The 13,547-nt window shown below is 35.3% G+C and overlaps 1 protein-coding gene across 1 annotated transcript in view; it reads left to right on the forward strand.

Annotated features, from left to right (window-relative positions):
* Window positions 1–13,547, forward strand: part of LOC150109990 (telomerase-binding protein EST1A-like) — a 478,068-nt gene that overhangs the window by 225,822 nt on the left and 238,699 nt on the right. The window contains exon 9 of the mRNA XM_090390470.1: window positions 2,816–2,877. Coding sequence (XP_090246596.1) covers window positions 2,816–2,877 — 62 coding nt within the window. The remainder of the gene's footprint in view (window positions 1–2,815; window positions 2,878–13,547) is intronic.

The raw sequence follows: 13,547 nt of genomic DNA on the forward strand, positions 1-13,547 counted from the left end.
AAAGGTCTAATGAAAGTATAATAAGTCAATTCAACATCAAGAGGTGGCTGTGTGACATTGTAAATGAAAGAATCCTCAAATATTTTGGCAGCATTTCAAGATGTGAAAAAAATAACCTCCTGGAAAAACTTATCATCCAGGACAAAGTGGAAGGACAAAGAAAAAGAGGATGCTTAAGACCAAGGTGGTTGGACCAGATTAAAAAGATCATCCAGACTTACTTTGACGTTGGTCACTGCTGCAACAAAACACAGAAAGAAATGGAGAGGCATTGTGGCTAGGGTCATGAGTCCTCAGACATGAGGGGACCGTGCAAGAAGAAGCAGGAGTGGGAAGGGCATTGTATCACATTCTCCACTAAATATGGACATCAGGTTTGTTTGCTCTAGTGCGATATGGCAGATCCCACTGAAATGGTGTTTGCTGTGATGATATGGGATTATCTAATGAAGTGCCTTGATTGGACTGTTGTATTAGGGTGTTTTGGAATTTATTTACATTGGAGAGTGTAAGTCTCTCCATGCATTGTTGATTTTTATCAAACAGATAAGCACTAGATCTTTTGTCTCAGGTGGTCTAAGTCTCTCTCTTCCATTACACTATCAGGCATAGCCACCTGAAAAGCAGATTTCACAATGTCTACCTGCACAGCTTGATTCCTGAATTCCAAGTTTTTGAGTGATTTTGGAAATTACTAGATAAGGCTGAGAGAGAGAGAGAGAGGATGTCATCTTTAGCCTCATGCCTCGCCAATTCTATGGAGGGGGAAAAAATATCTTTTCAGTGATAGGGTTTCTTATTATCATGTTGTGGAAGATGGATTCCATGTGGATTTCAGGAAGGGAGACTGTGTTTACTGTGTGCTGAAGGTTTAAGGCCTTCCATCTTTGAAGGGCATCTCTGTTGAAATTTGTTAGACTCATTGGCACATGGTCTGTTGTCATTGTTAAGGTTGTGAAGAAAGAGAGACCTCTAGTAGCAGAATTAAAAATATATTCTTTTTACCATTTCCTGTATGTTGGGTATTGAGGAAAAAGCGAGTGCAAAACACTGTTATCCTGTGGTCAATGAATATCAAGTTTGGCCCTCCATCTTTAAGAGAAAGCTTAGAGTAGGAAAACCAGTTTGTTTGTTTCCATATGAATCAATAGATGGTTGATTGTATATGAATCAATATATGGTTGATGGTTGGATAAATTGCACTGTGGCATGAGAATTTTTAATGTATACCAAAGGACACACTTAGCTATTTGATTAATAATTATTACTCTTTCTCTTATGGAGCAAAGGTTCATATTGCTGCCCACTTTCCTAGTACTTGCTTGAAATGTTTAAGGAGTGTATCACAATTCCTATCCACATAAGAGGACATGTTTCCTAGGTGAACTCCCAAGTATTTGTTTCCTCTTCTGCAGACCAGTGGCCAGACATGCAGTTCAGTTTTCCATTTTCCCCTCCACAGCCCTGTGGTTTTATGTGCATTTAGTTTGGCTGTGAGGCTGCTTTGTCGGTATGCTGTATGTTATAGAAATTCTCCTCTTTGCAGGCTCTAACTGCTGTAAAATCATCATCAGCATATGCTGCCAGGGTTATGACTTGGTAAGAAAGTTTAGGATAGGATGCACTAAGCAACATTTTACTCTGCACAGAAAGGGCTCTGTGGCAATTGTATAAACACGACCAGAAAGTGGACAGCCTTGTTTAATACCTCTACTGTATGGTATAGATATCGTGAGCCTAATGTTTATCTTCATGCAGAAGTGAATGTTAATGTATAGAATCTTAATGACTTGAGTGATGTCTGTGCCAAAACCAAAGGCTTTTAAGTAGTTGAATAGGTAGGGATGTTCAATGCAGTTGAAAGCATTTTCTTGGTCTAGTTTTCAAGACCCATGTTGTTGTTGGTTATGTTTATCAGATCCCTTATGAGGTGTAAGTTTACATGGATGGATGATCCTTTACTAGAAAGCTCTTATGTTTATCCATTATTTTGTTCAGCACAGGTTTGAATTTGTTGCCAATGGCTTTCGCTATTGGCAACAAATTACAGATGTTGTCATACAGGGTGGGAAGCCATTGGTAGTTGCTTCGACCTATATTCTATGGAAAATAGGTCCAAGCTGTTCCCAGAAGTACTTGTAAATTTCAGTATTGAGCCCTATCTCTGCCAGAAGATTTGTCTTTTGGTAAAGGCCAATGTAAACTTACTGCTGTTCACACTAATTACATTTTCACTACCTTGCACTTCTGCAGTCTTGCTGCTCACTGCCGCTGTGCAGGATTTCTTTCACAGGAAAATGCCTTTAGATGTCATGACTTGATCGTGTTGAATGATCATACTTGTGTGTAGTTATGAACCAATAGAGGGGTACAGTTTGGTTCGCTAAGTGTCATGTTGCCAGCCCATCCTCATTTATTAAATATTTACTGGATGCCTAGTAATGGATACACTATGAGAATTTGTCAGCTATGGAATAGACATCAGGTCAGAAAGTCCAGTCTATTATAAAATGACCATTTTAGTAATTTATTCCATGAAATTGTCAGAGATTTTTATAACTAAAATTAATTTTTCGCTTCTCCCTTAGTTACTCTTCCACTAACAAAATTTCTTTAATTTTTTTAAAGATAAAAAATAAAATAAAATAAATAAAACTTATGTACCACAGAATGAACAGCTAGAATCTTGTACTTTCAGCACAGGATTGTAGTTATTTCAGATCTCTTCAGAAAAATTTACTAAAGTAATTCTGTATTTATAGGTAATATGAAAGATAGATAAAAAATTGTTTTTAATTTTTTACTTTTTCTGTAGCTGAATAAAAAATTCCTTCTGAGCTTCCTTCACGTGCACGGGAAGTTATTTACTAAAGTGGGGTAAGTTCTGTTTTCTTTCTCTGTAATGACAATATCTTTCTATTATTTTTGGCATTATGCATATTCATCCTTTACAGCTTTAATTTTATATAGTAAGAGTTGTTACACTAACAACTCTTACTATATAAAATGCTATTACAACAAGCTTCCTTGCTCTGAGAAACTATTAAAAGATCTGCTATAACAAACTACCAAGTCAACTGTACAACAAAACTGTCATACTACAGCAATCCATCTAGTATAACTATTCCCATGGTCTATACTGTTTGCTACAGTAAAAGCTCACTGTATCATTATCTGTTGCCTCTACTGTAGTGAACACTCGCATAACAGTGTTTCCTATAATGGAGTCAACAGGTTATAACAAATAACAACAACAACAACAAAAAGAAAGTCTTGACCAGATTCCCCATAGGCATAGTTATATTTTTAAAAAAATCAGTTTAGCAATCTATCCACTCTAAGAAACCATTCATGTGATCTTAACTGACTTGCAATAGTGAGAATAGACTGTATTTAATAATTATTATTTATATTTAGTTACTGTACTGTCACATTTTTCTCCTCAAAACAGTTTCACATACTCATTGAGAAAGTGGTTTTAATGAAAAATGGTAATTTTTGTGGTTTTTTAGCTAAACCATATTTTGTATAATATTTTCTCATTTAATTTTCTTGGAAAGTTCTCATGTGATCTTAGAAGATACTATAGAATATTAAAACCTTATTTTATAATTTATTAAAAAGTTTAATTTATTAATTTAAGAGTCATTGCAGCAGATGTTCGCTGTAGTGAATCCTTAAGGACCTGGCATGTGCACACAATTCATGTCACCTGAAGTCTTACATTTATGTCACCTGAAAATGTGCAGTCTGTACTATTATAATCAAAAATAACCTGAAAAACTTAAGTAGGAAACCAGCTTTCTGTTAAGTTTGGGGATGAGCACAAGATATGAACATTAATCAGCTTAAGCGGACGAGAAAAGTGATTTCACAACAGCATGAACAAGCCAGCTTCTTAATTGAAAAGAAACCCTATGATGGACAGCTGGCATAAGTTTTCTTAGAACTAAATTAAAGAAATGCAGCATATAGTATTCCCTTAGTTTGAAGTTTAATTAAAAGTTATGAAGTTTATGTGGGTAATTTATGTTTAAAATATTCTTTATCCATAATAAAAAACTATTCTAATGTAGAATTTATTTTTTTAAATGAATTTTTTGATCTAATATTTTCCATTTATTATTTACCTTTGCACTTTTCATATTATTGTGTTCTTTATAATTGGTTCCTGCCAATTGTCTGTGTTTTGTTATCAATATATGTAGTTTGGATATCTTTCTTTTTGTCTGTATATTAACCCTACACAAAGAGGTCACAATATAGGTCTTGTGACCTATAATGGTTAGAGAGAAGGGAGGAATCTGTTAATATGTTTCCTGAAGACTTCAGCTGGGAGGTTGTCTTCATTGGATCAACTGGTATGGGGAAAGACTTTACAAAGAACAGATGTAGACAGAATGAAGGAAGAGAATGAGATGTTGATTCAATAAGTTCACAGCTGAATTGTGTATGGATGTTGATCAGCAGCTGACTTCATTTGTACATGATTAGAGGATAGTAGAAAAATGATGGTGGCAGTTCATTGAAGTGGTTGCTATGAAAATACCTATAAAAAAGACAATCCAGAAAGAGAGCATATATGTGAGAAAGTGATTAGAGGGAGTCGTGTGTGTGTGTGTGTGTGTGTGTGAGAGAGAGAGAGAGAGAGAGAGAGAAGGGATCATTCTGTTGCATATCCCTCCACTGAATACATTTGGACTCAAATAAAAAATTCAGTAAAATAAAAAAATTTACTGAATTTTTTATTTTATATTTTGGAGGATGGAGAGTCTATGTACATTGATGTATTTTTGTCAGGATAGATTAGATATGAAAGTGTCAACCCAAGAAGACCAAAACTGATCTTGATTGATGATTGGAACATTATCAGGATGGGTGAACGTGAATCAAGATCTTTCTTCAAAGAAATGTGATAGGATTGTGTTTTGATAGCATTGGAATTCACTGTATTCTCTTTACCCACTTGAGAATGAGGAGATCACCATTTATATCATTATAGAAGATTATGAAGTTTGAATCATTTGAGCGCTACAAGATTTTCTGAATGAAGAAGAGGAATTATTATGGAGCGTACTTTATCAGTAAAAGTTGAATTGGCTCTGAGATTAGTGAGAGAAGCCCATTGATATATAGGATGGATGCAGAGAGAGTAATGGAGTACTCTAGTATTAAAGGAAAAATTCTGATGAGATTAAGCCATATACCATTTCTTATAATGAATGACCAGAGAGAAAGCTGACAATCCAGTCATAAATGGTGGTGGTGGGGGGTAAGATAATACTTTAGTAAATTTACCTCAATGCGAGTATTAAGAGTAATACTACAAGCCAAAAATTTCTCCAAATTTTTCTAGCTTGTGTCCAAAGGTGAAGAACAAGGTTGACATTTTTCATTATTTTTGAGAGTATGGAGGTGAGAGTAATCAAGTTTTTTAAGGAACAGGCTAAATTTAAAAAAAAAAAAAAAAGCTTGCTAGTGAATAGGACACCTTGTAAGGATAATATAGGATGGGGGTAGAATGCAAGTGTTTAGCATAACTAGAAGGATATTATCTGAACCAAGGACATTAGGCAGTTCGTGGTGGTGTATTAGTGGAAGGAGATTTGCTTACGTCATCTTAACAAGTTTTAGAGTAATACATGATAAGAGTTTTGTCATGTTTTTGTGGGATGATGTCACCATTGTACCATCTGGATGAGAAGTGAAAATGTGGAAGAGTAGCACAAAACAACTTGATGTGAGGGAGCAGAAAGTTTGATTATTTGACTAGGAGGGTGACTCTTTTGTCTCTGACAAGGATTGGAGCCATTCAATGTATGCTGAATTTTTGTCATGAACTGTTTGATACATTTATTGGAAAATCATGGCTTGTACGAGGACAGAGTATTGAGTGGAACAGAGGGAAAAAAAGACCCTGGTGGAAATAAGGTGGAAATATTCTCTCACTCTTCCATATTTCTAGCATGCTTCCTTTGCATTTTAAATTCATCACTTTTTACAGGTATTGATGCAAGGTTCCTAAATTTGTAGCCTGTTGCATTGAATATGTCTCTGAAACCATTACAACCTTTCAAGGTGACAAAACTGAGTTTTGACATATCATGTTCTGCCATCTTCATGAGTAAAACAACCTTAACATATCACATATTGACACCACTTCTACCTCCATGAACATTGGGTACTGACATACTCTATTTTGCCATCCGAGCAACAAGAACCTACAGAAAACTTAGTTTTTTTGTGGGGGATGGGGGGGGGGAATGACATACCAACTTAACACCTTTTTACAGAAATCAAAGAGGTTAGCATGATTATCTAAAGTGAGAGCAGTAAAGATAGCAAATGAAGGTAACAGGGTGGGACAAGAAAGTCTCGAGCAAGAATGGGTCATATATACCAGGTTTGGTAACACTTTTGGCATAGAATGTCAAACCTGGAAAAAAAAAAAAAAAAAAAGGGAAAAAAAAGCACATTCTGCTTCTCTTATGGATGGCATCATGCATGATCGAATTATGAAAGATGAGGGGGAACTGTAGTCATAAACTGTAGCCATATGAAGTTCAGTTGGGGAATATCAGATCAGGTTTTGATGCATGTAAGTGGTAGTGCCCATCATTGATATTTGTATTGAGACCCTAAATTGGTAAAGTTGATGCAGATTTTCTTAATGTAATCTTGTTGTTTTCTAGTAGATTTTTACTCCTCATTTTCATCATTTACACTGCATATGTAGGAGAATGCAAACAGAAACCAGAGACTGCTCTGATAAAACATTCATGCCTCTAGTAAGCAGGGTGTGGTGTTTAACCTTCTAGTGAAAGTCATCAACCACTTTAGGTCCATTGGCATTTTTTCCAGTTAGGGAAGATATGCTTATAAGGCAGCAATACTTTACCAGAACTCAGTTTCTGGAAACGGGTCATGCCACTGGAAGATGGAGTTGACTTGGCTGGATGAAATTGTATATGTTGCATGTCACCAGCTCAATAATGGCTTCTTAATATAACTTCTATGTTATTATTTCAGGTGACAAAATTACAACTTCTTTTTTAATAGATTTGAGAAGTGGTAAGATTTAAATTTTTTAAAACCTGATAAGAATGTCATTTGGAGCATGATTTGGAAACCTAAAAGGGCAGGTATATCGTTATACTTTTATCAACCTTGTAAGGGTCAAAGTTGTATAACTGAGAGGAGACCTCCACATAGCCTTTAAAGGAATGCAGAGAACCGACCAGGGGTTCTGACCTAATGTCCAATCCTCACCTTCTCGTGGTTCACCCTGTTGGGTATCTTCTTGGATACTGAATGAATGAGGATGGGCTGGCAATTTGGGATTTAGCCGAACAAATTGTATTCTTATTGGTTAAACCAAAATAAAAAATGATGGTACAACATGACAAAATTTCATGCTGGCTGGAGTGTCGCCCGGTTAAACAAGGCTCCCCGTTGTTTTCGCCAGGGAACCAGGGCGAATAGCGAAAATGTCAGCTACTGGAACAAATCTGAAAACAAACCCGAACTCAACATCACCAGTTAAAGATCGGTACTATCAATATAAGAAGCCTGAATGGCAAAGAAATGGAGCTAGCTGAGGAATTAGATAAGTACCAGATCAACATAATAGGGGTGACTGAAACAAAAAAGACAAAAACTGGTGAGATCTTTCTAAGCAATAAATACAAAATGTTATATTCAGGCAATAACAATCAAGGAAAAGAAGAAATAGCCATAGTATTCGACACAAAATACGAGGCTAATCTTCTTAAATGGCAGTCAGCCTCAAGTAGAGTTATGTGGGCAAATATGAGAATGGGGAACTGGACAATGAAACTTATTTGTGCCTATGGTCCCACAGAAGGTTCTACTAAGGTAGAAGTGGAGGAATTTTCTGATGCTATTTGAAAAAGCAACTGACACAATGAAAAAGGAAAAGTTGGTCCTTGTTGGGTATCTAAATAGCAGAGTAGGAAATGATTGTGAGACATACAAAAATATTTTGGGAAAATTTGGAGAAAAGAGCAAAGCTAATAATAATGGCAAATGTCTGTTGGATTTCTGCTCAGGACATGGACTGGTTATTACTAATACCATGTTCCAACATAAAAATGTGCACAAATTCACATGGAGAGAAGAGGCAAGGAATAAGAAAAGTCTCATTGACTATGTTATTGTTGATAGTGATGTTTTCTCCATGGTGCAGGACACCAGAGTGTACAGAGGATTTGAAATTGGAAGTGATCACTATTTAGTCTTGAGCAGGATAAAATTGAATTTCATATTGAAAAGAATAACATATAAGAAAGTTTTAAAGTGAATAAAAGTTGAGCAATTCTGAGATGTGAACTGTGGACTAAAATACACAAAGATTATTGAAGAAAAAAATGAAAGAGTTTGAGAACAGGAATCAAACCTTGGAGATTCAGTGGCAAATTCTGAAGAAAACATTGATTCTACCAGAGAGGCATGTGGTGAGGTCTGCAAGGATAAAAAAAATCAGAACTCCATGGTGGACACAGGAAGTTAAAGAGACAGTGAAGGAAAAGAAGAAAGCATATCAAAAGTTCCTGTCAAATAAGTCATCTTGTGCTCTTCGAGAATACAGAGACAAATGCAAGAATGCTGAACACTCTGTAAAACTAGCTGAACAAAAGTCATGGGAGGACTTTGGCAAGAATATAGAAAATAAATATCAAGAAGGTGGCAAAATATTCTAGAGGTTGTTGAAGAAGCTTAGGAATGGGGGAAAGAGTGCTGTAAAAGGAGTTAGAGATGATAAAGGTGACATGAAAACGGGAGAAAAAGATATCCTTGAAGTATGGAGTAATTACTTTGAAAAACTGCTAAATTAAACAAACAGTGATGACAGCACAGTGGTAAAAAACTGACCAGGCATGCAGACAGGAATACATATCCATACTTGAAGTAGAAAAAGCCATCAAAGGCTTGAAATGTGGAAAGGCCGCAGGAGTAGATGATATTCGACCAGAAATGCTGAAGTATGGTGGTATAAGAATCTTACAGTGGCTGCACTGCATAGTTCAGAAAGCCTGCTGGACAGAGGGACGAATTCCCGATGATTGGAGTAGAGCTCTCATAGTACCTATATATAAAAAGGGAAATAAAACTGATTGTGAGAATTACAGAGGTATTTCCCTGCTGAGTGTTCCCGGCAAGATCTATGCAAGTATACTTGAGAAACTGTGGATGAAAAGCTTGGTGAAGAACAAACTGGATTCAGGCCAAATAGAGGCTGTCAGGATCAGATATTCACTTTACGACAAATAGTCGAGAAAGCATGGGAATATAACAGAGATCTGTATTTAAGTTTTGTTGATTTGGAAAAAGCATATGACAAGGTGCCAAGAGAGAAGCTATTCAATATGTTACAGTTATATGGTGTCAATGGAGGATTATGTCAAGCAATACTTTGTCTTTATTTGAGTTGTAAGTCAGCAGTTAGAATTGAAGGAAGTACAGGAAGTTGGTTTAATGTTAAATCTGGTGTGAGACAAGGATGTACATTATCCCCTCTGTTATTCATTATCTATATGGATCACATTATGAAGGAAAGTGGTATTAAACATGATATCCAAATTGGAGTTGTTAATGTCAGCCCTTAGCTTTATGCAGATGATGTTATACTTCTAAATAAATCCGCTACAAGTCTGCAAGATTCTCTGACTAAATTGAATAACTCTTGTAATAGATATGGTATGAAAGTCAGCAATAAAAAGACAAAGACAATGAAAATAGGCAGAATCATTGAAATTGTCAACTGTGTTGTGAATGGAGAACCTGTGGAACAAGTAAAACATTTCAGCTACTTAGGCACTATTTTTACTGGAGATGGTAAATTAAATATAGAAATAGTCAACAGAATCAGCAAAGCTGGTATGGTTGGAAGTCAATTGAATAAATTCATATGGAATAAGAGAGAAATTAGTCGGAACACTAAATTAGCTGTATACAAGACAGTGTTCAAACCAGTTTTAACTTATGGATCTGAGAGCTGGGTGAGAAGTAAAACACTTGACCAAAGACTAGAGACCACAGATATGAGTGTCCTGAGAAAGATTATAGGCATGAACAGGTGGCATCAATGGCAATATCATATTAAAAACGAGGATATTAGGAAAGAACCTGACATTGTCAACATCCAGGAATGCTTTAGCAGAGCTAATCTCAAGTGGTATTGTCACTTAAACAGAATGGGCGAAGAAAGATTATCAAAACAAGTGTTCTCCTGCCAGGTTGGCAGCAAAACGACCCAGAGGAAGACCAAGATATAGGTGGATTGATACGGTACAAAGTGCCTTAGACGATATAAATATAAGATCTGATAATGTTGGAGTCTTGACAAGTAACAGACTGATTTGGAGGAAAATTGTAGATAGGAAGTTAGTAATGATGTAAATTTTTCATGTAGTACTGTCATATCCTGTACACCCCCCTTGAGGGTACATGGCCGGAATTTGATGATGTAAAATAATTTAGCTATAACTTTTAACCAAAGCAGTTACTTGCATATGCTTTTGGAGTACTTTGCCAGAATATTCATAAAATTATTATATCCCACTTTCCCCCAAAATTTCTGGGTGCAAGAATAATGGCAACTAATTAGCAACTTGACTTTTCTGTTAATGGGTCGAAATATACAGCAGTCGTTCCATTCATTAAGGAAATCTCAATAGTTCTTAATGAGAGTTCCCTTTGACATGAAAAGATTCTGATATTGCTGAGAGGTTTGAAATTTTAAAAGGCCAATACAATCTTAGTTTTAGAAGATATATTCCCTTTTATTATTATTAACTTTTTAAATCTGCTGGGGGGGGGCATAATTGCCTTCCCACCACCAAGAAAGGAACCATAATTTCTAATGACTGCTATCTCACTAATCTACAGCTGTCTGTTCACAACTTATATTTTAATATTCCTAAAAAATCCTGTGTTTTTGTCCACATCTATGGTGAAGCCAGTGTACCTTTGACTATATCTTATATAGCTGGAAATATTCATTTAGGAATGCAATTTTAAATGACAGGTGTACAGTGGCATAACTAAGGGGGGGGGCAGTCCACCCTGGGTGACACTTTTTTGGGTGGGGGGAGGTTTCACATGAGACAATTTTATTTGTTGACGATTCTTTTATTTATGTTAAATTAGTAATTTTTATTACTTAATTAATAATTAGTTTTTAACAACTATACTTACAACTAAAATAAACAAAATATAAATATAACAATACCATTACATTTCCCTATCATACTATAATTAAAATTCTTAAAAATAAAACAATAAAATGCATGGTAAGGCGATTCCTTTATTGGTTATTTCTTATACTGTGGTGGCTGCGTCTCAGTAGCAGGCACCGCACAGTCAGTACACATTTGTGAAAACTTTTTTTTTTTCCCCCTTCTAATTTTGCATATAACTAAGCCCATCGACAGGGGTTTTAGGGTCCCGGTAATAATATTTCTGTGGTTCCATATTATATTAGGGTTTTTACTTAACTTTTGATGCGTGTATAAAAATTAACAAGCATGATTCCGTTTTTACCCTAAAAACTGCTAAAATGCCTGATTAGTTTTTATAATCTGCTACACATTTATATCATTTGGGTCGTTATCGAAACTGTTGAAAACATACTTATTGTATTCTTTATCTATGGTTAGTCTAGAGCAGGGATGGGCAAACCTTGTCATGCGTGCCAACGACTTTTTTCCACCACGCAACCCAGGGCTCACCTTAAAAAATAATTAAATAAATACATACATTTCAGACATCTTCGCTGACTTGTATATTTTAACTTAATATAATGCAATTTTATTAAGTATAGCGATACCAAATAAAAATGCAATAAAGAAGCAAATCCTACCAACTGTTTTAAGTAATAATAAGTAACAAGAAAATAAGAAACGAATCCTATTTACAAGCCATCTATCTCCGTGATATACTTATGCACAAGTTTCATCCAGTTCAGTTGTTGCATCATTTGTCAGGCAGCCAGACGTGGCATGACTCCTTTACCATCATTTGATATTTCTTTTCATGTTTCGTAAAGAACGTATCCGTTTTCTAAATTGTGTGTGTGTATATATATATATATATATATATATATATATGGAGTTTTTATTATTACTTAAGGTAATAATAAAAATTATTATAGTTCATATCAATTCCAATTCATATGGATTGGAAGTATTTATTGTCAATTAATACGTTTATCTTATTAGATATAAAAGCAAATTTCCTTTACATTGCCATAAACATATCGTATTTACTCGAATATAACTCACACTTTTTTCCCCAAAAATTAAAGCTAAAAATCATGGTGTGAGATATATGTGGGGATTTTTGGAAACTAAAGTTTTCAGGAGTTTTTTTTGTAAAATCCCTGCATATATCTCGCACCACGATTGCTATTGCTATTTCCTGCCTAGAGAGTAGTTTCTGTGTGTGCATCCTACCCAAAATCTTCTTTCCCATTATTTCAAGCAAAAATTGCCAGTAATTTACAAGACTTGAGATATTTAATGAACAATCCTTCATGAATGACTAATGAACAGACAGCTATAGTACTAGGCCAGTAAAGATAGAGGAGCTATGAAGATGTGCATATGGTTGGTGTGGTATTAACAAAAGATCGCACGAGTCAAACATAAGCAAGCCGACAATTTTTGAATTGAAATGCTAATTCCTTTCAACCAAATTCAATATCTGAAACTGCCATAAAAATATTCATTTATATATCAGTGGTGTAGCTTGGGGGGGGGGGGGGGGGGGGGGCTTTCTGCTCAGGAAGGCACTTTGAACCTTTCTGAACTTTTGCAGTTATTTCTGAAATACAGTCTCGAGAACTCCAGATATTGTAATACTACTGTGAATTTTCCTCACAATTGCTTTAAGTGTTGCTAGTTGTGAGAGGAGTTTTTCTAAATAAAATTGATTAAGAATTACCTATATTACTATGAAATAGACTTCGCCAATATCATCGACAATTTTGCTAACAGAAAAGCAAGAAAAATAACATTTTAGAATGTTGAAATTAAGGTTTTACTTCAAAAATATACATAGTGTGTTAATTTATTTCCCTATATGTCATTTTGACTTTTTGTAGTATTTTTGGTGTGTATTGAGAGGGACGGCAAATGCTCTATCTATGCCACTGCTGGTGTATAGTATTAGATTTTTTTTCATCATGGCATTTTATTCAGAGGTTTGGAATTGATTTGTAATTTCAGACTTTGATGACACATCCACCTTTTTTTTATCCACTCTTACCTTTCAAGTGGGACTTCTGTTTTAATTATCACATTTTATTTTATCCAAGTCAACTTGATAACAAAACAGCTTCCTCTAGCTGTTTTGTATCAAGTTTACTGTATTGAATGTAGCAGATTTTGTTATTCTGGCATTTATAAGGCTAGTGAAAATTAATGCTCTGTCAAGCCATTGACTCCTCACTTCCTGGGCAACAGACATAACGCGCGCGCACACACACACACACACAGTTTTGCTATTGATGTAACCTTAACTATAGG

This window comes from Typopeltis vanoorti, chromosome 1, assembly GCF_054136105.1.
Source record: "Typopeltis vanoorti isolate ZY-2024b chromosome 1, IOZ_Tvanoo_1.0, whole genome shotgun sequence".
Lineage (NCBI taxonomy): Eukaryota > Metazoa > Arthropoda > Arachnida > Uropygi > Thelyphonidae > Typopeltis > Typopeltis vanoorti.